This window comes from Bombus vosnesenskii, unplaced genomic scaffold (genome assembly GCF_011952255.1).
Source record: "Bombus vosnesenskii isolate JDL3184/JDL3185 unplaced genomic scaffold, Bvos_JDL3184-5_v1.1 scf7180000016275, whole genome shotgun sequence".
NCBI classification, from domain to species: domain Eukaryota; kingdom Metazoa; phylum Arthropoda; class Insecta; order Hymenoptera; family Apidae; genus Bombus; species Bombus vosnesenskii.
The window spans coordinates 764,715-790,542 of record NW_022884344.1 but is presented as its reverse complement, the minus strand read 5'-3'; the positions used below and the strand labels follow the sequence as shown (position 1 = coordinate 790,542).

Sequence of the window (25,828 nt, the reverse complement as noted above, 5' to 3'; positions counted from 1 at the left end):
GAAAGGGGGTGATTCTACGCGAAAAAAGAAGCCGAAAATATAGAATAAACATTTTTCGTTCGAGGCTTTGTTTTCGAGAAAATCGACTTTGAATTTTGGCTCGGTACGCGTGCACTTTATCGCGTCTCGTTATAACGGATCTCACTGTAGATCGTTGTCTCGATGGAAAAATTAAAAAAAGAAAATTTTTATTCTATATTTTCGACTTCTTTTTTCCCGTAGAATTACCCCCTTTCCGCTTTTACCATCAGTTACCAACCACCCTGTATAAGACTAGCTATATTTCCTTTTAACGTGGCTTGTGTCGTTGCAGTTGATCTAAAGGTTATATAAATCAGTAGCCGGAAGGATAAGACGAGTTGATCCGTGTAGTACTATCTATTTAGCGAATGATTTCGTTTTATTGAAATTTTCTGTTAGGTATGTGTATGGTAAGAAGGTGCAACAGAAGATAATTCATAAGAGGTTCCTGAAGCACTCCTGTAGGATGGTCATCGTGGAGTTTTAGTCGCTAAGAGTCGACGCTACTCTGCTGTTACCGATTACTAGCAGCAGCGGAGTGTCCACGAGGATTTCTCCACGTGCAAAAATGAAAAAAAAGAAGGTACGTGTGTGGTGGTTCGAACGATGTCAAGATTCTGGTAGCTTAGAGAGCTTATGAAACGTCTAATTGGCAGGTCCAGTATGGTGTCTTGTACCTCTGATGCAACGGATACCCGTCTGAATAAGAAACTTGGCTGATGTATAACCAATCATATCCGTGTTCCTTCCGAGAGACTTCTCAGCAAAGCACAGTACACGCTTAAAATCTATATTGATGCAATTAGTTAGAATTCGATGAACAGCAAAACTTGCATTCGCGTGCATTCTCTATTATTGTACGGGGTATTCAGCTAAGAAACGATTCGATCGAACAGATCGTATGAAAGAAATCTGTAATTAAGACTCATATTTACTGTAAGCCATGCGTCTCGAATCAGCGTAAATATTCGATTGAATAAAAATCCAGAAGAAAAGACGAATGACAAAATTCTATGTACAAGAGAATTAAATGCGTGACTGACCGTTATTTCTTCTGCCATGAATTTCTTGGTCCTCCGAGACAGGTTCTAGAAGTGGTAAAGTGTTATCTGGACAATAAGGTGAACTGAATGGAACGCCGGTACTACCTTCTGACATTCCAGCACCGTCCAAACCTGCACTGTGACAGCTACGTGGCAAACTGGAATATCCTAAAAATTCCAAACTCATAAGCATCGTATCTAAACTGTTTTTTGTAAGTTGAAAATACAAAACTGCCGATTTTTATACATTTTATACATTTGTAAGAATTTACAAACTGCAAACATGCACACAGGATGCAAATAATTTACAGAAATGTAGAAAATGTCTAGGGTATAATGGTCTCCCTAACACTTAGGTAAAACAATTTTCTATCTAAGCTCCGTTTTGTTCCTTATATTAGTAAAAATACAAATTCGCATAAAAATCTGTAGTACAATGTAAAGAACGTTTGAATAGCGATCAGTCTCCGTCTCCCTATCTTTTTTGTTTTCTATTCGTACAGCTACAGTGTATACACTATCGTCCACAAGGCATGGAACACTCAGCACGATTAGCATAAGTACGAATGGTCGTTGCAATTACAAAATGAAATTGATACTTATTAACCGTATATATTGTGAGAAGAATTGTAAATCAAATTATGCTTGTTTACTTGTTACAATTATATCCAGAATGTGACACGGTGTTCTACTAAACTTGTAGTTTATCGCAATACCGTTACACTTTTGCCTTTGAAATTCCCATCAGGATGGATAAATCTGGCTTTTGCCACACTGTCTCTACTCTTTTTCCATCCTTGCTTGTCTACCCAGCCACGCGAGAACACCAAGAGTGTTGAGAATTATCCTGACTTTCTTGCACGATCCTCTTCTCATTTTTTTCTTGTTGGTAATCAGCTTCGTTTATCGTAGAAAATCAGTATTTACCGGCAATTGATAAATCGAGTGTGCGACTGGACAGGTTTGATTGCACTTATACGCGCACCTTGGTAGATATTTATACAATTACAAAACAAAATACGAGTTCTGTATCTTATTTTGGGTTAGCATCGTTTTGATGCTTAGTATGCGCCCAATTTCTATCTATTTCTATCTATTCCTCGCGGATATTTTGCTAGGCTACGTACTAATTTCTGTATTAACACGTTGACTGCCACGCGTGTTTTCAACGAAATCTCCGTCAGGCCACGCGTACAGCAGTACCAAGCGATCTCTGCTAGGTGCTCCTGTAACGTCACTTCACATCAGAGACCAGGCCACACACCGCGGACAGGATGGCACCCAGATGTCTGCGCATCCTTGGCGCGTACCCTCAATAGTCTTAAGTACCCACCAGGGGTCTTGGAATTTTCATAGTTAAGGTCCTTCGGACCAAGCGAGTATCTCTTATCTTGGATTCCCTTTTACGTTCATTGTCTACCACGTGTTAGCATGGAAAGTTGGTTTCCTTCGCATCTGGTATGTTCCGTTAGCAACTTTCTCGCTAGGGCGGCTAAAACCCTTCCTGGTCCACCAACCGTCTTATTATCCAATCGGAGACGGTGTCTACTGTCCTCACTTCCTTAACCAAAATTGTCATCAACAAATCGGATAGCCCCGTGTACTTAGACACACCCACCCCTTGCTTTCCTCAGACACAGTATCGTCAGTAAAACTCACTTATTCTGTATCCTTAGAATAGTCAACATATCTTTACCGGTCTCTACCCTTATAACAGTCGCAGTGTAACAAAGTCTTACATAAGGTGGTTGGAGTGAATTGTGATTTGTGTTAATTCAGTGTGTATTACATTGTGATTGCTGAATTCGTAATAAAGTTTAATTAAAAGAAAATTAATAGTTGTGTTACGACTCAGCTATTTTATTTCATCAACCAACCCTTAAGTTTACGTGACACTGCCATTGATATTTTAGTAATGCGAGTCGCTCAAGCGGTGGTCTCGAGAATGATCTTTCGTTTCGTTTGTTCGCAACATTAAAACCACTAGCTGTTGTTGAATATAACGAAGGAAAGTGTGGTATAGATTATTCCGATCAAATGGTTTCTTATGCCACCACAATTAGAAAAGGAATCGAATGGTACAGAAAACTTGCTGTTCAATTCCTTCTGGAAATTTCTGTTGTAAACGCTTTGACGATTTACAAAATCGCAACAAGGAAAAATATAAATATTAGAATATTTAGACAATTATTAGTTGGAAAATTATTAAGGTTGTCTGAAAATACAAAAGATCCTTGTCTTCGACGGAGTCAGCATAATATCGCCGTTCGGAAAAACGATTCCGGAAGAAGCATTAGACGCGCGTGCAAACTATGTTATGCGAATAAAAGACGTCGAATGGACCGAACAAAGGCAGAAAAGAATTTGAAGAAAACAACAACTTATTGTCCAAATTGTCCCGACCAACCTCACCTACGTATAGAACGCTTTAAAGTTTTACATTCCAAATAATTTTTTTAATAAACCATTTTCGTATTTTTATTTTATAACAATTCAACAGTTTTATTATTATGGAATATCTTTTCAAATACCTACGACGATCCCTGGCAAGTAGTCAAATAAGCGACACCCGAATATGGGTTACGCGGCTCGACCAGAAACTTTGCTGGCACCTGAATACGGGTGTCGTAGCAGTCAACGTGTTAATAATTAATTTGAATTTACACGACACCAGGACGCTAGAAAGAAACGATAGATAGATACTAACTTATTTCGACGAGATCCTGACTAGGGGTACTGGGGGTAGCTGGCACACTACTAGCTTTTCTTCTAAGACACGTCGTTTGACATCGCTGTATGGGTGGTTCTTCCTTCCGAAGTGGACCCGTTTCCTCTAAAACTTCCTTTTCTGTCCTGCCAGTATATTTGAATTTCGTACCCCAAGAGAAGATAGATCCACCGCTTACAACCGGTGCATCCGATGCCCTAGGTAATCTAATCAGAAGAGAGTGTTCAGTTAGTGATTTACTCGGCTGTTTGATCGGTTTCGTCGGTCTCCGTACATTCAAACAGTTATATCAAGGTATGTCTCTGAGAGAATGAATTTCTTGGGAATATCTTCAAATTTTAGCTACGTGTTAAAAAGGATACGATGTTCGCGTAGCTAAAACTTAAGGAAGCCTGGCGGTACCCCGAGGTCAACGTATCGAACCTCAAAGCTTCTCCAAAATCAAAAGCGAATTGCTTGCGAATTTTTCAAACAGCTGATATATCGCGTGAAACTACGTTAGAACTTTTATATTAAAAAATGGACAGGCCCAGCGGTACCGTTTCTCAGATAAACGAGTGCAAATTACGCGATTTGATGAAGTTCTGGATGAATGTAAGGCATGCGTGTGCACAGATATAACGCTGCCATGCGTGTCTACGTAAAGGGCTGGGCTAGCGTGTTCAGTTTTTCCAAAAGGTTGCTTTCTCACTCGTATGTGCCGACCACATACAACAACATTCTCACGCATACGCTCTCGCGTGTTAAACATTCGCGAGCGATTATACTCTGAGACATACCTTAAGTACGATAATTATACACGATAATATCTGTATGTTACAAAAGTTCTTAAAAATCGAACAGGCTGCTTGTATTTCAAAACGAAATATCCGTTGTACCATAAATAGCTTCCCAAGATTCGTATCATTTTTCACGTTAGGATTCGGTGTAACATTTTTTTCCATCGTCCTACGTCCTCTTTGTAGCTTCCATATAATAAACCCCGCGAAATAATAGTTTAAACGTTTGAAAATATAGAAAATTAAGACTAATAACGTTCTATAATGAAAATATAATACAACAACCTTTAACCCCTTGGCCTACACGCTACTTGCCGATCGCGCGAGACATAGTAAGCAAGAAGTTTGGTAGCGCGCCGTGTCATTCATCTGTTCAGCCGTGTGCCAGAACTGGCGCAAAATGTACACTTCTTATGACATGGATATTTAGGGGCTACAAAAGGAATTGCGAAACAATAAACAACGTTTGAGGACAAATAGTGTTTTCAAGACGTCTAGGACGTGATCGTGATCAATTGATCAGTTGACAAAAACAGTTTATCATTTCAAAGTGGATAACAAATCACTAGAAATTTGTAAATTGCCACGAGTCAGACTCGTGGGTTCCGTTTATGGCACAAATTCTTTACCACGAGTCAGACTCGTGGTTCTCGCTTATGGCACAAATACCTTACCACGAGTCTCGCTCGTGGTTACAGGCCAAGGGGTTAAATGTATTACCTTTTTGGTTATCGTCTTAAAGCAACAATGTTTACAAAGAAATTCGCTTTCAGAGTCACTTTAGGAAATTTTTCATAATTTACGAGATTTCGTAACTGTAAGCATATATAACATTTATCATAAACAAAGAGCTCGTTCGAGTTAGTGCAAATTATACTTTTGCTGGCAGAAAGATCGAAAGGGCCAAGTGACGAAAATGGTAACACGATCGAAGAAAGACACCTAGCGCAGCTATCTCGCGACATCCTCGGATCGGGGCTCTAATTAATAATGATCTTATGCGCGAGAGCTGGAAATACGGGTAAAAGGAAGGGAAATAAAGTACTTGTGAAGAATCGAATCTTTTGCAAATAGCAATCGAATTTTTCTAACAAGAGAAAAATTGGACAGAACCATAGACGATGAATGATAGAGAGTCCTTATAAATTTTATTTCAGCGTTTACGCTTGTACCTATTTAAAAATGATAACCCACAACAGATATGATTCTAAACGAATCGGCAACTTTTGCTTCAAGAATGATACGCGAGAAGACACAGTGCACCGGCTTTTTTTCCAAAGATAAGACAACATATTAAAGTTTCACGAGGAGATCATTTTATTGTATATTCCTTATACGAAAGTTCTACGCTTCCTTGTGTTCAGTCGTATATGTGTATTATACAGGGTGGTTGGTAACTGGTGGTACAAGCGGAAAGAGGGTGATTCTACGCGAAAAAAGAAGTCGAAAATATAGAATAACAATTTTTCGTTCGAGGCTTTGTTTTCGAGAAAATCAACTTTGAATTTTGGCTCGGTACGCCGTGCACTTTATCGCGTCTCGTTATAACGGATCTCGCTGTAGATCGTTGTCTCGATGGAAAAATTAAAAAAAAAATTTTTATTCTATATTTTCGACTTCTTTTTTCGCATAGAATCACCCCCTTTCCGCTTGTACCACCAATTACCAACCACCCTGTATATAGCATTGTGTTTATCTACGAATTTATAAATATCATTCCGTTATACACAGTTACATACATACACAGATGCACGGCTAGATGCACATAGTACTATATACAGACAAAGTTAGTGTACATTTGTGGTAAAAAAAAATCTTGGATCATTTTATAACTTCGTAATTACATTTTTACTAATCATTGACAAAAATATGCTTTTTCCTTGCAGCATAAAAGCTATGTATACAGTATGCGGTCCGTGATTCGTAGTACAAGTAGTGGGAGGGGGATTCGCGAGATTCTGTGATTCGAAATACGACAAAAATTGAAAACAAAATTTCGTTGAAAGCCTCGCTTTGCAGAAGATCGAGTTTGAAAACTTGTCAAGAATACGCGGACTCGTCCAATTCTCAACTAGACGGAAGCGGATAATCCATAGGAAATTATTTCATGTGAAAACAAGTCGAAAACGTAGAATACGTTTTTGTCGTTCAAGGCCCTGTTCTGAAAAAAAATGTAGAGGACTTGTATAGAGAATGTTTGATCGTGAGATTTATTGACCCTTTGCACTCGAGAGGCGACTTTCAGTTAGCACGGCATTTCGTACTGCAACTCCATTGGCGAACGAGTCCCTATTTACGTTAGATTTCGACATCTCCAATTGATTAGAGTGCAATATTGGTTCGTAAATTGGTTCCTTAGCTCTTTGTGTTCTTTGTTAGGACGTGTAAAGCGTTAGTGTTTAAAATGGAGATAAAATATTTAATCCCATATCCCTCCGAAACTATAGTTGAATTGAAACAACGTCTCCAACGTTAGTTCGAATTCGACGATCATGACAAAAGTATAATATTATAGTTTAGAAGCCCTAAAAAAGTGGTTTTCGGAAGTGAAATTAGCTGAAACGAAGATGAACTTGATTTTGAACTGTTGAAGAATGAGATTAATTATATCAAGAACGCATCTTGGTGAATGCTTTATAAGTTACCATACAAAAAAAATACAGAAATTAATATTACAAAAGCATATTTTCAAAGATGTAAATATAGATGAATTATTAGAATATAATGTTTTTGTAAGTTAATTTCTATATGAAATCATTTTACACTAGCTGTAAGACACGCGTCACGTATACGCTAGATCATCCGGAGTAGCTGGTACACCCGGTCGAAAAAGTTCTCCAGTGCAAAGGGTTAAAAGTTATTTAACAACAAGTTAAAGCTTGTTGTTAAACCCGTCGAATATATTTAAAATTATAAATTAGTATACCGACTATATTCGTTGATGCGCTCGTACAGTGTGTAAATCGCAAAGTAAGATCGCTAATGACTGGTTAATTAGATCGCTCATAATACGTTGATAACTCGATAGATAACTCGATAGATAACTCTTAGATAACTCGTCGGTACTCAACTCTTTTCGATTGCGTCCGTTTATTTATACTGGTCGGAGGAAAATTTGAATTCGAGTTTGCTCGACGGTTGCACGTAGCAGCGATGTTGTTTTGCCCGGAGTTTATTTGTTCTTACACTATTTGTATCCTAACGATATTGATACTCCGAGATAAAACAACAACATGATTCGAACTGTCCTCTACTCACGTGCCGCTACAAAAATAAGCTCGAATACTGGGCATCTCTTCATACTCGATTTTCTCAAATATTATGTTTTCGACTTACTTTCACACATACGGTAACCTCCTGTCGATTACCTATCCCTGTATAGTTGGCAATTAAACAAATTAATCCATACTTGTCAAGTTTTGAGAATCGATTTCCTACAACACAGTTTGACTGTTCTTGACCTTCGTCGTATTTTCTCAGCCATAGAATCTCTCTGATCCCATTTGTACCATGAATTACGGATCCTATATGTAACATGTTATCAGATCTGATACACCTAACACCGTCGCTTTTCATTTTCTCTTATTTGTCAGGATACAAGCAAATGAGAGAAAGTTATCGTCCTTCGAGGAGATATTAGGATATAAGAGTGTCGTCTCAGGATCATCCGACATTACACCGTTGGTTTCGTTTTGTTAAACAAAACGACTAAAAAAAGCTAAGACGAAAACGCATACAGCCGTGTCCCGTAGCATGATCTTCGAATGATCTGGCCGATGATTTCCCGAGCACAAGATCAAATTAGAAGCTGGCGTAAAAAGGCTGTTGCAGAAACAGAATGAACACCTTAAACGCGTTATTTGTTATTTTAACGTATACTCGTCATGTTTTCCCTTAAACTCGATACTCTTATTTAGACGTAAAACGGTCGCGTCTCCAGCTCTTTTTGCTATAACCGAGAATATGCCTGCAGAAGCGTTGCAAATACATTTTCATGTTCTGCCGACCACATCTCTGTATACTATATTTTTGATCACGCCCCATGGATATCCATTCTGCGTACTCTACATTGTACAATTATACAGGGTGGTTGGTAACTGGTGGGACAAACGGAAGGGGGTGATTCTACGCGAAAAAAGAAGTCGAAAATATAGAATAACAATTTTTCGTTCGAGGCTTTGTTTTCGAGAAAATCGACTTTGAATTTTGGCTCGGTACGCGTGCACTTTATCGCGTCTCGTTATAACGGCTCTCACTGTAGATCGTTGTCTAGATGAAAAAATGTAAAAAAAATATTTTTATTCTACATTTTTTACTTCTTTTTTCGCGTACAATCACCCCCTCCCTTTCCGCTTGTACCACCAGTTACCAACCACCCTGTATTGATACGATGATCAACGATATCGTATACAGGAATGTTCAATTTCGGACACGATAAACAGATCTGGACGAGCATAGGTTCTTGGCGTAAACAAATGTACCGATTTTGGCGGAAAACATTTTAACGCGCATTAAAATAATAAATACCTTAATGTCGTTTATTAATTATTAATTATTCACGATGTTCTGCGATTCCTTTTCACGCGAGCTTTCATCTCGATCTTTTATATGTGAAATTTACGGGCCAGAAAAAAAAAAAGAAAAACGTAACTAGCGATATAATCTCGGAAGATACGACCTTGAGACGACTTCCACTCTCGTAGCCTAATTCTATTCCTTTCGCGACATGTTTTTGTATCGTGACAAATAAAAGAGCAATTAAGGATGGCAGAGTTAGGTGGGACACCTTATGCGTAAAACTCGTTAACGAAATGGTAATGGAACACTTGAAAGTTCTAACGTTTCACTAACGATCCAAGGATACGATACATATGATCGTAAGTATATACAGGGTGGTTGATAACTGGTGGTACAAGGGGGTGATTCTACGCGAAAAAAGAAGTCGAAAATATAGAATAAAAATTTTTTTTTTTAATTTTTCCATCGAGACAACGATCTACAGTGGAGATCCGTTACAACGAGACGCGATAAAGTGCACGCGTACCGACCGAAAATTCAAAGTCGATTTTCTCGAAAACAAAGCCTCGAACGAAAAATGTTTATTCTATATTTTCGACTTCTTTTTTCGAGTAGAATCGCCCCCTTTGCGCTTGTACCAGCAGTTACCAACCACCCTGTATATATTTGATATAACGATATACGAAGCCGTGATTGTTCATGCCAGTACGTTAAAAGCCATTAGCTGAATAACAGCATACATACGTGAAAAATAACATTTGCTCGATGGCGCATCTCCATACGTGGCGGCAGTTCGATCCCGTGGGACACTTAAACCCAACTGTGTGCTTTTTCTGAAAATGGTTGGGAAACATTGCACTAAAACGTCTACTCTATGTACATTAGTTTCGACAGCTACAGCTACATGTTATTTTATCACGTAATTGCGACAAAAGGGAAGAAAACTCTTGAAAAAGAAAAACCACTGATTCTCTTTATCATATACTAATACCTTCTGACACAACCAAAATATTTCAAGTAACTATTTCACACCAGGTACTACTATCACACTATTACACGTAAATTATGTTTGACTACGTCTGTCTATGATCAATTACATTCCGATTAGTATCGATAAATAACAACCATAATTTAATTCCATAATAAGCATTAATTATTTAACGTTTAATGTACGCTTGTTACGTATGTTGCTTTAACATAGTAACGTAGTACCGATTCATCGTATATCCCATCTATATATCTTTTTCACATAGACGCTGCCTATTTCACTGACTTTTACTCTGCTATATAAAGCTGTTGAACACATAAGACAGTGGTTTTTAACCTGCTCGAAATCGCGCAACATTTTCACATTATAAGACACATTCGCGGAACGACAAAATCACCAAAGTGGCAAAGCTAACCGACTAAACTATCGATGAACGACTAAACTATCTTTTGCACGAACATATTCAAACGTATAAATTACGGATGAAAGAGCAGTATAGACAACGGTAAGAGAAGAAAACGTTAATTTTAAAGAAAGACGCTGTATTCGTAAAAGCTGTAATTAGAATAATTCTTTCGTCGAAATTACTCGTTACGTTTAATTCGCTGGAACGTTATTGTTCCGAGATATCGTTTCGGTTAAGAACCACTGACATAACGTATAATATAGTATAACTGACACACAGCACAATAACGCTATTACGAATGTTTAAAAAGTAAAGGATTATTAAATGCACTCCTACAGTGACAGTGTAGAATCTACCGAGGCAAATTGTTGGTTCAATACCGATTTGAGAGACTTCAAACAATTACGTCGCTTCATCGAGATAGCTAATCGTTCGAAATCTCTGCTCGTAGTTTCCGCCAGTAGCGATACAGCGATCTGCTCTCCACTCTCACACCGATTGCCGAATTATTACTAGTAACAAGTTGATCGCATTACACGACAATAATCAATCAAACATGTAATTTCCACCTATGTTAAAAGACACGAACAATCCGTGTGACTGCTGTGAAACGACTCACCTTTGTTCTCACGTCCTGGATAGGGCCAGCAGCGGTAGAAAATAATAAGATTAGTCGAACTCGTAACAATATCGAGCGCGTAACGTACAAGGTGTCTGACTTCGATTCAAGTAAATGCCAGCACATACGAATGAACGATGATTCGTGAGAAGAGCGTAGAGGTAGCGGTTCGCGAAAGTAATCAAACATGTACGCGTATCTACGCATTTAATATGTCGGCTATTTTTAAGGGAAATAAATTTGAAGAATCGTACGCGTGTATCGATTCGTAGCCAAGTATGTTCGGTCTTGCTGCTTCTCGAAACCGAAACCTTCGACGAAAGAATTTTATTCCACGTTTCTTTCGTTATTTTTCCATGCCAGCTCGGCTACATTAATTTCTCGCAAATTCTTCCATTTAATTTTTCTTGAAAACTCAACTTCGGCCAACAAAATTTTACTCTGTATCCTCTTCTTATTTTCTTTTTTCCTCTTTTTGGCTCGACTGGACTCTGCATTCGAGACACGATTATCGTCGTTATAATAGCAAAATTCCCACATAACAGAAACCCATTCGACGATGTACACGCATAAACAAGTTAGGAAACATTTATTGCAAACGTACGCTTAATGGAAAGTTAGTACACAACAGTAATAGTGATAGAGTAATAGTAGTAGACATTTGGTTAATGCTAAATTTGGTTTCACCGAATATCGTAGGTAGCTTATCAGTGTAGCGAATGATTTTATTCATCATCGTTCAACAACTCGTATACGTCTAATAACTCTCTTGTAACTTCTGTGTACATTTTTAGATCAGTTTCACGCATTGTCAACGTAACGGCGATAGTCGTGTCTCGTTACAACGTTTAACGAGATTTCAAGTTCTTCCATATAACGTACACATACGTAAAAAGTTGGAATACTTTCGTGACCCGCGATGTATCATGAACCTGTATACGCGGTGTATCTAACAGGAAAATAAGAAGCTTTTGAAGGATCTAATTTTATATCCGAATACAAAATGGAAACACCGAATACGATCTGTTTCTATGGTTTTTAACTTTAATCTCTAATTTTTAATAATCGTGTTTCTCTTGCTTATGAGATTCTATCTTTCTATTGCAATTATTATACATAGGTCTGTCGATAAATTTCACACGCTTTTACCGTTTACTGTGTCTTTTGATTCGATATTTAACTAATTATATTTATAGATACTATTAAAATTAATTAACATAATATTATAATATATTCTAATGATATATTATATATCGTACGATATATATTAGGATATTTTATTCAATTAATATCGCTCTTCATAAAAAATCCAATTAATTCAAAAGTAGCATACACGTTCTCTTTTGATATTACGTAGGAATACGTAAAACGCGTCTAATTTAAACGTAAACGGATAAAATCCTAAGATTAATTTCGTTATAGAATTAAGATTAATTTCCAAATATTTAGAAACCGTCTATTTCCGTTCCACTTTTAACATTGTATTTATGGACATGTCGATATACTTGAAACGATTGGAAGACTCATGGAGTTAGTAATCCTATAAACCACGTTCAGACACTGGGTCAAGGTTGGTTCATCGATCACATTCACAAGAAATGATTAAAGTAATAACAGCGATTACTTTGTTGCTTTCGTCATTCGTCGCTTTTAAGGAAAATAAAAGTAATTCGACTATCTTTAATATTAAATTTGATAATACAGTCGAAGGAAAACGCACGAGCTCTCATATTGATCGCTTGATCACACGATTTTTTTTTATACGTATGATGAATCGATGTGACGACAGGTTCTATTTATAGGATTAGAATAATTCCAACAGGCGAGAGAAAAAGAAAAAAGAAATAAAGAACGACCTCGATATACAGGCAAGCATCGCGCTGCCATACGTAACGACGATGTGAAAATGTACTCGATCTTAGGCAATACCGGCGATCTTAGACAAATTTACGTAAACTAAGAAAAATTGCATACGATAAGTAACAATATAAAAGACGACTGTAGTAAGTGAAACAAAGTAATTATAACAGTTACTGTTACGAATGTATCGCGTCGTTGCCTCACCTTTTTATGACACGGACAGAAAAGTAAAAGCTCGCTTGGACGACGCGACGCTAAAAATTTCTGACGTTTCATACAGTTTCGCGCGGACAGTTTATTTCGACAGCGGTGTAACTCCACTTTCCCTTGTTTCGAGATATCAAAATGCCTGCGTTTAATGATTGAAAACTCCTGATAAGATCTATTATACTTTGTCCAGTTTCTAAGCGACTAAATTCGTTATACAAATAGCTCTCGAGGATCAAGCAGAGCAATATCTTTTTTCAGGGTCGCAAACGGATATACAACACTTTAAGAATTAGCGAATTCTACGAGTCGTTAAATTTTCATTGTTTGAAACTTGCGTTTCACGCTTTAATCTATGCTTTCGCTTACGAGAGCAGGAAAAACGAGATACCGTTGTTTAATTTCAATATCATCTGTTTTTGATTAATGCCTAGACTGTTCGCAGACAGGTCACAGATTACAGAAAATGCACTTTCAAGATAAATGATTATGCAAAACCATCTATTAACGAAACTTCAACCGACGAATATTTTAAGATTTAAATCGCAAATTGTTCATAAACAAAACGTTCATATTAGAGTATACGCAAATTTTTGCTCTTCTCCACTTCTTTTTCCAGATATGGACTTCCATCGCTTTCGAAATAAACGGTCTATATTACGTAATAACGTTCTATATCTGTATTACAACGATAACAGCCATTAGAACTAAAGACTAGACGAAAGATAGTAACGTCGGCTTACCGATTATTCAGAGGAAACGTTGCTACAATGAGCAAAGTCAAAAGGACGATAGTCTGTCGACTGCCAATCTTTCTTTAATGTATCTTTAGATTTTTGCGTACATGGCGAAAAGAATGGAACATAAATAGAAATTTGTTCCGCCTATTCGATATTAAAACGACTACTCCGTTTTACATGTTTTATACATTTTTTCATTCCGTGTATTTTTACGCCTTTTAAATTTCCCACCAAGCGCGTAAAACTTTGCAGTATAACAGCAAATCGATACACCTTAATAATCAAAACGTAGTATTTTTTACTCGACATGTCAGTGCCGAGAAAAATTAATACGTATCTATATTATACATAAATTGTATTTTATTCTATCGATTTGTAAGAAGCGCAAATGCGAACAACGTAAAACATACGAGCTTGGTTGATCTTATCGAATCGATTAAATCGAGGAAGCAAATAAAAAGGATGTTTGATGACTTGAAACATTCCAATATAGATACATATGAATAAAATATACACGTATTTCATACATATACGTAATACATTTCTATAACGATATAGAGGCAATACACGCGTCGTTATAACACCTGTTTCATTTTATCCGGAATTAATCTTAACATAATAATCTTCGTAATCTTATGAATAGTTTCCTGTCAAAGCTAATTTGAGTTAGTAGTAAAATTCCAGCCGTGTGTTTATAATTAGAAGAAATAACGTTAAAAGAAGAAGCGTTTACCTCGCTTATCGTTAAATGTACAATAAACATTTTCCCTTCGAAGTTGATTTTTTGAACCTCCGGCCAGCGGAAATGGTGTGTTTTACGGGATCCTTGAAACGTTAGGATTCCGCAATGATTAATGCCGAGATATAACTGCGCACCTTTTTGGTCCTGAAAATGAAAAGAAAAGGACGCTTTTACTACGGCGTATAATGTATCTTATTTATATATATATATAAAATTGAATATCTAATAAAATCTAATATCGTGTATATACGTAATATTTTAGATTACTTTTAGTATTGCTTTTTTAATTTTGGATTATCTCTTCAACTACTATTTGCTATATTTGGCGAGTGACGACTCGCAAAGACTCGCGAAAGTTGAGGTACGACAGTTGTCGATATTCGATCGATGAGAAGGAAAATTATTCCATAGAAATGCGAGTCTCTTAAAAATAAGTAAAACGGCGAGTACGACGTCGAACAGACAAAGAGATATCGTAAACAGATATAGAGACGAAGATGAAATTGAATTCGATCCTTAGACTAGGCGTCCTTGTACTCTCACAGCTCGTGATAGACACGCTGTTATTAAACAAATTAAAGAAAAACAGCAACTAAATGCCAGACATAATTGTTTGGACGACGGAATTTCCGAATAACAGAGCATCTTTTCTTATACTCGTATGATATAATATAAATGTATTTTTTCAATTATTTCTGCATTCTCTATATCCTGTTTGCTGCTAAATCGGATAAATCAGTTTTAATACATTCAGCTACGTTCAACTACTTTCTGTTTGCGCCTGAAACGGTCCAAGTCCTCTAATTCCGTCAACGCTTTGAAATGAGAGAGATACTACATTCATCGCCACTTCCATCCTTGCATTCTCCGTTCAGCATCGGCACTTACAATTTTAATAATATTTATTCAAATTTCAAAATTGTCCCGCGTAATATAACATCTAGATCCCGGTGTTCCCTTATCGCTAATTTATAGAAACTATTTATATTTATATTCCAATATTTTTATGTAGTATGCTTACTTTTACAGTATATTTAAGTATATTTACTTTCCAATCCCATTAAACGAATTATGTCAACAGCTCACAAGACAACAGACACATACGCTACATACATTACGCACATTAAACACACGCACACGCATGCACACACATGCACACACCTGCACACATACGCACGCACATACACGCATGCACACGTGCACACACATGCACACGCGTGCACACACATGCACGCACACGCACACACGCACACACGTACACATACACAAAAGATACAAGTCCGATCGTGTGGCGTGAGTTAATTCAGCGCCGATGTTACGTTTTTCATTCAAAGTGCGATAAAACATAAAAAAAAAATTGTACATCAACTTTTTACAGGTCATTGTGAAGGGGAGACTTCCCTTTACAAAGTTATCTGGAAACGTATCTGCAAAAAAAAAAACTTTTTTGATTCCGTAGAGTTGTTTGAATTTGTTGAATTTTCGAAAGGAAAAAGTATCTTCGCTTTTTCAGCCGTTGTACACGATGTAAAAACAACTGTGAAAAATATGAACACAGAGGATCGTGAAAGAGGAAGAAGCTTCGCGTGGTTAACCGAGTCCAGGTGGATCCTCGTACGACTTTATTTTCCCCCAAAGTCACAACAGTAGAAGAAACATGGAGAATTTTTCATCGAAAATTTAGCGATCCTTTAATTTTGCATGCCAGTGTATTGCGTCGGTCGACAACCAGGCAGGCAACCGATTCAAATTCTTTTCCGTGTCTTGCACTTTTAACCCTCTACAAAAAGTAGTAAATAAGAAATAAAAAATAACAGATAGTTGCAATCCGCTGCCATGGTATTTACATATTTCATAGTAAAATAAATATTTTATTTATACCGAATTGAAAGCGTACGTACAAAATAGTGATATGTACACTGAACGATATTTTCAGATATTTTCAGAGTATTTGCTCGTAGAAATATTTCGTTCTTTTCTTATTTGCTCGAAACTATTTAAAAAATTCACCAACTTTGATTCGCATTGATTCCTTTACACAGAAAAATTTATTTAAAGTTAAATATGAATGTAACAAAGGCTGTCCTTCGGGACATGATCAACCAACTAGAAAGTGATGCTGTGTGCAAAGATAAGTGAAAAATGTTTGTTTATTTATTATTATTTACAATCAATTCTCGCATTGAGAATTTTCAATAATTTTTTCTGGCTTGGCGCAGTGACAATATTTATAATAAGTTAATACTTATTATAGATAAGTATAATTTATAAGTAAGTGTTGTAAATAAGTAAATATTACTTAATATAAATATCTAATTAAATCTAGTGTTTAGGTTTAGTGTCTAGGTATTTAGGTTTAGGTCTAGTGTTTACACTCGAACGTAAATCATAGGTTAAGGGGTTAATCCGGCAACGTTGGCCATAACTTAGAAGCTGCGGTAACAGCAGCGCTCTACGTCTCGTCAAATTCTACGCTTCGATCTGTTTTACGTCTTTTGAAACGAGCGCAATCTACATAGACATATGCGCTGTGACTGATCAAGCTATAGCTATATACGATCGATTTGTAACATCAATCCACGTCAGAGACCAGGCCACACACCGCGGGCAAGGTGGCAGCCAGATGTCTGCACATCCTTGGCGCGTATCCTCAATAGTCTTAAGGACCCACCATGGGTCTTGGCGTTTTCATAGTTAAGGTCTTTCACCTCAAGATGACAATAGTCAAAGAGAAAATAGCAAAATATAGCGACAGATATAGCAAAAGAGTCAACAAACATCGAAACCCCTTAATTACTGGACTACTCGATACGTCGGACCAGATTCGCAGGCTAAAGAGACACTACCCGTTAGACCAAAACGCTAGATTTAATTAGATATTTTTATTAAGTAATATTTACTTATTTACAACATTTACTTATAAATTATACTTATCTATAATAAGTATTAACTTATTATAAATATTTAGCCATGGCACTGCGCCACGCCAGAAAAAATTACTGAAAATTCTCAATGCGAGAATTGATTGTAAATACTAATAAATAAAAAAAAAAAATAATTTTGTTCGAACGGTTCTTGCATAAAATCACTCGTACAGTATTCTAGATAACGTACGTAGGTAAGTAGCTGCATGGCGTACTCTATCTGCATTAACAACTATTTTACGTTCTAACATGGTCTAAGTAGAAAAGCAAAGTTTTGAAAAACTCACCTACCCAAGCAGCGCTATTGGATGCTGAATGTACAAACGTGACGACGATAATTTGCTTGACGCAGCGAATAAAGTTAAGACGGTAAGGATACTAAAATACGATGTCGTACCTAGACGCAATTATTCGTAATTATACACAATTCTACGCAATTATACGATTGGTCGTACTATCGCGATCGTTTTCCGCACGCACGGAAGAACGAAATTGAACGCGGACAAAAAAGGAAAGATGAAAAAAATAAATAAATAAATAAAAATGAAAGATGAAAAAAAATAAATAAAAACAAAAACAACAACATCGTCACAAAATACTACTCAGTCTCTATCTTTAACGAAGCGTCCTGTTTTGCGACCTCGAAGCGTCCTGTTTTGCGACTCGAAGCGTCCTGTTTTGCGACCAAGTTTTCAGGACAGAAAAAACAAACAAAAACAAAATCACATAGAAGCTCCGCTCTCCCAGCGGCTTCAACCTAAAAATTATATTAAACACGGAAAATGTAAAGCGCCGACACATATAGCATGGCTACGTCGTACCGTTGCGTATCGGTACTTTTGCCTAAAACATCACTACAAAAATTCACCGTTTATTGTGAATACCAAAATGTATTTAAAATTGTATCTTGGGTTTAATAAACATCTTTAAATAAAAAAAAAAGTCTCTATCTTTAGACCGAAGCGTCCTGTTCTGCGACAAAGTTTTTCAGGATAGAAAAAAAAATAAAAAAAAAAGCTCCGCTCCCCACAGGCTTAAACCCAAACACCGCATCATACAACAAAAAAAAGTAAAGCGCCGACACATAATACAGCATGGCTACGTCGTATCGGTACCTCTGCCTAACACACCATTACAAAAAATTCATGTTTATTGTGAATAATGTACTTAAAACCTATATTTTCTGGACTCAATAAACTCCTTTGTAAAGTCAGTCTCTATCTTTAAAATAGCCGACATTTTTTTACCGAGTTTCTACCCTTAGACTAGTCGCGTACTTAACGTATCAGTGTAACTAGGTTTTAAACACCCAACAGATCTCACAAAGGACACAACCTAACAAACACGAAGATGGTACCCCGCTGAGGGTAGCCACCCAAATGATAATCAAACAGCCAAAAAATTCTACCAAATGTCTAAATCGAACAAATTGTGAATGTAAACAACTAAATAAAAAAAAAAACTAGGTTTTACATAAAGTTGTTGGAACGAATTGTGATTTATGTTAATTCAGTGTGTATTGCATTATGATTGCTGAATTCGTAATTAAAATAATAAATTCATGATAATTCATAATAATGAATTCATAATAAAAGTTTAATAAAAGCAAAATTGACAGCTGTGTTACGACTCAGCTATTTTATTTGATCATCCAACCCTCAAGTTTACGTCACATCAGCTTCGTCTTTATCTGTTATGTACCTCATAAAGGATAGCGGATGGAAGAAAGTTTAAACGCAAGCGGTAGAAAAAGATCTGATCTAATCTGATCTAATTTAATGCGAAAATTGTGTATACGTGGACATAGGCGAACAAATTGCTTAAGAACTTCAAACTTTCTTTCGTCTACTGCCGTATGCGTGTATCTGTTAACCGACTAGATACCAATGAGTCTCTTTCGCTTCCCATGGATTACGATTAAAGAGGAAGAATTTGCTTCTCTTACATAGAAAATTAAAAAATTACGAGGATAAGACGCGTGACACAGGAAGACACAATTCGAGGGAAAAGATTATTTTTCATTCTGGTCTTACCTTGACAGGGTGTGGGTCAACGGCGTACGTGTCCAACTGCGACGCTAATCTAAGAAAATGAGTTTCCGCTTGCTCCGGGGTGAATCCCTTCAATTCTGTTTGATGCAGTTTCATAGCTTTCTCCTCGATAGCTTCCGTTTGTTTAAGCAGTAATTTGTGCTCGGAAATGTAATTCCCTTCGTGGAGTTTAGGATCATAATCTCCTATTTCACCTAAAATCACAAATTATCGTTAAAACGTTTAGTTCGCACACTGTGTTTACTTATCTGACTATTGTAACGTCATAAGATACATAAGGAGATACGTATAATTCGATAATACGCCAGCTATATCGCACCAGTGGTTTTCACGAAAAAGAAGCATCGGAAATGAACGAGAGAGTAAAATTATATTACATACTTCGAGCTTCGAAATAGGACACGCTTGGAATGTCCGAGCAACAAGGGTGAACGAAGGGCTTGAGAAACGAAAACTAAACACGATAACGTCCGGACGAATGAGCAGCGATCGGGCAAGTGTTTGGCTATGTATCCGGAGAGGCGACTTTCCGAGAATTGGTGCACGGTATCCGCATCGAGAGTGAGAGAAGTAGACAGGGCGGACGAGACGGATTAGAAATTCTTGCTCGCGTATTTTTCTTTCGTTCTTTCGTATCATTTCGATCGTACAGATCTCGATAATCCGACTAAGCTTACCTCGCGATTACCAATACGATAAAAGATAGAAAAATTATTTTTCTTATTCCGGTAATTCGATTACGTCGAAGTGGATCATGGATAATGATGGTACCCCGCTGGCAGTAGCCACCCACATGATAATCGAACAGTCAAAAAATTCTACCAAATGTCCAAATCGGACAAATTGTGAATGCGAAATTTTAAATAAAAAAAAAAAATAGATAACGCCGAAGCCTGTGTCACGACCGGCACGCTTCAAATCCGATGGACTGATGATGGAGATAAAGATTTTCTTTTTTATTTATTAATATTTACAATCAATTCTCGCATTGAGAATTTTCAGTAATTTTTTCTGGCGTGGCGCAGTAACATGGCGAATTATTTATAATAAGTTAATACTTATTATAGATAAGCATAATTTATAAGTGGCGCAATGACATGGCTAAATATTTATAATAAGTTAATACTTATTATAGATAAGTATAATTTATAAGTAAGTGTTATGATAAAAATGAAGATGGAGATAAAGGCGATAATGTATGTCGCCTAATGACATCCCAACGGTTCTTCCGCCGAATGTTCGAGAAGAGGGCGTGCGTGGCAACGGCGCGGTCGCCTAACAAACTCAAGGACAATGGGGATATCGAGGGGTGACAAAAGAAAAATAATCGAATCCGGTCGGAAGTCGAGTTGTAAGAGTCAGTTTTGAAAAGTCAGGCTTAGAGCTCGGAAGCAAATTGTAAACTAGGTGTTAGAAAAAAAATAATGTTCCTTTTATTTACTTTTCATCTTAAATTTGTTTTTTATAATTAGCCGTATGTCATTGCGCCACGCCAGAAAAAATTACTGAAAATTCTCAGTGCGAGAACTGATTGTAAATATTAATAAATATAAAAAAAATTTGTTTTTTCTATTTTCTTGTGTTATTTTACGTGACAACTGCCACGACACCCGTATTCGGGTGTTAGCAAAGTTTCTGGTCAGGCCGCGTAACCCATCTTCGGGTGTCGCTTATTTGACTACTTGTCAAGGATCGTCGTAGGTATTTGAAAAGATATTCCATAATAATAAAACTGTTGAATTGTTATAAAATAAAAATACGAAAATGGTTTATTAAAAAAATTATTTGGAATGTAAAACTTTAAAGCATTCTATACGTAGGTGAGGTTGGTCGGGACAATTTGGACAATAAGTTATTGTTTTCTTCAAATTCTTTTCTGCCTTTGTTCGGTCCATTCGACGTCTTTTATTCGCATAACATAGTTTGCACGCGCGTCTAATGCTTCTTCCGGAATCGTTTTTCCGAACGGCGATATTATGCTGACTCCATCGAAGACAAGGATTTTTTATATTTTCAGACAACCCTAATAATTTTCCAACTAACAATTGTCTAAATATTCTAATATTCTTCCTTGTTGCAATTTTGTAAAATTATTAAAAACGATTTTGTCACGAGCGACAATAATCCGGTTTTTCAGCGGATATGCAAAGTATGAACGTAGTGTATGTTATTGTGAAAATTAAAGTTTTACGATGCTCTCGTAAATAAAAATTCGAAGCAGTTAAATTATCGGAACATAGACAGAATTACGATCGGATATAGAATTAGTCGAAATATCGATCGTACGAGACAACTGAAAGTCATCCTTTAGCCGCAAGGCAATATGAATAACAGATAAACGAATAAAACGTCCTACTTAGTTTCCGTTGCAACTATCATTTTGCATCGCTGTTTCATCCTATGCCGAATCGGTCACGTTGGAAGCAACAAGTCGCGGACGTGCGAGCAGTGTGGCAAAAATATGCAGTGGGTGATAGCTCTATGTACTATAAATTATCGAAAATCGATACTTGAAACTTGAAAGTTATAGAGCATCTAAAAATAAAATAATCAAATTATAGAGAATCTTAGATGCAATTTCGCCGCATCTGCATCGTGCTTTGTTGAAAACACGCCTAGATTACATTCTTCTGTAAATTTTTGCCGAACCGAAACTACTACACAGAGCGAGTCGTGTTTTTCGTTTGTAATTTTCTCACAGCCCTGTCCTCACTTTTTCGCTTCTTTAAATACGATTAGCAAAGTGTGCATAGGATTTGGAAACCTTGAGAATATTTGGAATATTAATTGGAAAATTTTATGGACAAAGTATGTAAAATATTGAAAGTGAAATACTCGTTATAAATGTTAATAGATACAATGATTTGCTATGCGAATTCTACTTCCGTACTTGTGCGGTATAAGAAATAAATTTGCATAAAAATCCACAATCTAATAATTATTAAAACGTATTACCATTTCATTTAATAGATGTTCTCTAACTTATGAGCGTAAGAAAATGAAACGTTATCGTAACGTTTCTAAACATGTACATTTGAATATTTAAATATGCAATGAAGCATATGTAACGTAATGGAGTCTGACATAAGTTACTAGTATTACATGTACACGAATCTAGTACGACAAAGTTTTATCGTAACATACTATGAAATAAATACATAACAAAGATTCATGTAACAGAGAAGTCTGTTTAGCACGTTTACAAGCAAAAGAAACACAAAAGATCTTATAGTTTATTTAATGCAATTTACAGACAGCTGTAATTTATACAAATGTTAATTTATCGCTCTATTCCCGATGTTTTCAGTTTGAATATTTCTCCTTATAAGAAATGAGTACCAAACGGAAATAACATTTCCAGATGAATCGTTTTGTAAGTTACATTGTTCACAATGTTACGATGTTCAGACGACGCTCTTTCGTGACTTAGTTCATGCTTGTTCCTTCGAAAGATTCAAATCGACGGTTAGGACACAGCCGTAACGATACGTTTTATTCCAGTATTTATTAGAACGAAGACCCAAGTAACTAACCCCTTCCCGTACTATTTAGTTCGACGAAACAGACCAGACTGATGCTCGTAAACAAAAACTAACGTTCATTAACGATCGTAACGGGCAAAAAAACAGTCCGCGAGCTCGGCTTGTTATGTTTACGTTTGGCCCAAGTATCCGGTCGCGAGTCAGACTCGCGTTATTTATGTTTGGGCCAAAATCTTTATCGCGAGTCTGACACGCTAAAATACGGGAAGGGATTAATAACGACAATGAACAACAAGTTCTTTGTGAAGAAAAATATATATTTCGAGCGAAAACTTCTTAACCGAAACTGTCTTAATTCTATGTGCTACAGACTCTTATTCGGTAAATCTCAAACACCTAACACGTTTCTTGTTTACAACGTTACATCGCTAGAACCATACCATAGATTTTCGAGTAGAACCAGCTATAGACCATTCTGCCGGTTGGTATTCAGATATTCGCGTTAAAATCACTCGACAATAACTTTTTATTTAATAAAGTCGTATCGAATAGAAGATCTACTCACTTTGCACGATGCATGCGGCGAGCAGCGCTGCTTCACCCGGACTGCAATATAGTCGGCCATGAAGAAGGTCTCTCTTAAGCTGTTGGTAAACCTGATACCTAGTTATTTCTTCTTTCAACCTCAGAGGATCCGGTGGATAAAATTTCACACGAAAACTGAACAGAATCGGATCCATGTCTAGAACACATTCGCAATAAAGAGAACGTATTTTACTTGTGATATACTAAAAAAGAATCGTAGTTGCTAATAAATTTTGCCCCAATGAAATAACTGCAGTATACAGATTTGATTCTCAAATCACAGACTTTTCTACCATTTTCGCAATTCCGTTATCTTGTTTAACAAAATTATGCATCGACGACGATGGTTAATTTAAAAAAAACTAGGCCTAGTATTATGCATTCATTTATTACAAAAAGACAAATTAGATAACTGCAAATCGCAGTAATTGCGAAATTCTTACGCAAGAGTCCTTGTTCTTGCAATTTTTCTGCACGAGTATCTCTCTATAACACGTTAGTTGGTTAGTTTCCCGAGAAAAAATGCCGTGTTACGCGATTCCGTATTATACGAAATAAAAGATCAGTAGAAAAATGACGCCTTGGTTCCAACAATCGACAAGTGTATAATATTCTTTCATAAACGAGAAAAATATGCTTTTTTTTCAGAATAAGCTTCATGGAGCCATGGCCAGCGTGGCTTCTAAACAACTCGTACTATATATATATATATATAGTTACACAATTCACGATATATATATACTATATTATGTAATAATATTTTTATAGAATCGAACGATTTACGGTGATTTCAATGTCACGTTTCTTTTTCAAATCGCTGCATTTCTTTATCCATAGTAAAATAGAAAGTGTTTACACGATTTCAACGACCTTTAGCACAAGCAATGGCATCCGCGCTTCACGCATCGATGCAACGTCGAAATCATCGCGCAACTAAAGCTCGTGCACATCTGCATCGATCGTACCACGTGCTCTAACGAGTCTACAGCTGCGTCTCGTAATATTGCGCCTATATTAGTCGTTGTACTCGGTTATACGTAGGCGTTTGTAAAGCCTAAGAATGCGAAGAAAGCAAAAAGCGAAATGGCAAGGAGTACGAATAATAATAAACATTGGTAAGAAATTAGAGACCATGTACGTCAAGTGGCGTTATATCGTTCGAGTAGTTCTCTTTGCCATTAAAAATATTTATTATAAATATTCCAATTATCAACACGCCGATTAGATGATATACGGTCAAACAGCATATTCATATTAAGAAAAGGATTATGCTTGATTAGGTTTCATAAACCACCGATTAATATTTTATTTTTAAAGAGAACAAACTTTGGACAAAATTTTATCGCCGTTTTATCGTGCGTGCAAAAGACATTTTTTCATTATTTAATACACCATGTTAATCGTGAATTGTGAAACGAATAATTATTATAGGAAAGGTGACACTAGTCTGATTGCCAAAAGACGGAATCGGTATAGTAGGCATGATCGCCACGTTAACCCTTGTTTACCGGTTGAGTACCTCGCATATTACGAAAGTAAGACGCGTTAAAAATTAATTAATCAATTAATCAGTTAGTTGATTAATTAGGTATATCGAACGTTAATCTGACATTAGCGGGCATAGCGTATAAAGAATTCTCATCGAGCATAAATTTCCGCATGATATAAGATTCCGCAAATGCGCATAAACGGTAATACAATTTGCTCTGACATTATTTACCGATCAGATAAGTTTCACGAAAGTTTTATGGAAAGTAAATGCGGGTAATATACGATATTGTTCTGTGGAAAATTTGCGGATATTATCAACTAACGAAACTGATGAAACAGGTTAATAATCAACGACGATAATCGGTATATATTTCATTAACGGAACGCTTACTGGCATAAAATATTTTTTTTTATTATTATTGTTTATTAAAATTACAATCAATTCTCGCGTTGAGAATTTTCAGTAATGGCATAAAATATGAAAATTTTATACGGGACAGCCTTGGCAGGTTACTAGAAGAAGGCAACGTTATACGCCTATATAGAGAGTAAAAGTTGATATCGCGAAAAAAAATATTTGAGATATTTTAAAAGAGCCAAAAAGGATGAGCGAGCGAGCGAGCGAGAGGGAGAGAGAGAGAGAG

General features: G+C 36.5%; 1 protein-coding gene and 1 long non-coding RNA gene across 5 annotated transcripts in view; one reads left to right on the top strand and one right to left on the bottom strand.

Moving 5' to 3' along the window:
• The window catches only part of LOC117242693, a 22,300-nt gene extending 5,187 nt beyond the window's left edge, over window positions 1-17,113 (top strand). The window contains exons 2-3 of the long non-coding RNA XR_004495317.1: window positions 10,593-10,597; window positions 17,100-17,113. This is a non-coding gene — a long non-coding RNA (uncharacterized LOC117242693). The remainder of the gene's footprint in view (window positions 1-10,592; window positions 10,598-17,099) is intronic.
• Window positions 969-25,828, bottom strand: part of LOC117242669 (FERM domain-containing protein 5) — a 41,675-nt gene continuing 16,815 nt past the window's right edge. For 2 of the 4 annotated variants that reach the window (XM_033509542.1, XM_033509545.1), the window contains 7 exons: window positions 23,674-23,850; window positions 19,609-19,820; window positions 14,643-14,795; window positions 11,103-11,117; window positions 9,834-9,922; window positions 3,772-3,998; window positions 1,033-1,232 (listed from right to left, as the gene is read on the bottom strand). In XM_033509542.1, the coding sequence (XP_033365433.1) occupies window positions 1,048-1,232; window positions 3,772-3,998; window positions 9,834-9,922; window positions 11,103-11,117; window positions 14,643-14,795; window positions 19,609-19,820; window positions 23,674-23,850 (1,058 nt within the window). In that variant the 3' untranslated portion in view covers window positions 1,033-1,047. Of the gene's footprint in view, window positions 1,233-3,771; window positions 3,999-9,833; window positions 9,923-11,102; window positions 11,118-14,642; window positions 14,796-19,608; window positions 19,821-23,673; window positions 23,851-25,828 lie in introns of all 4 variants that reach the window. The other 2 variants (XM_033509544.1, XM_033509543.1) reach the window with 2 other exon arrangements.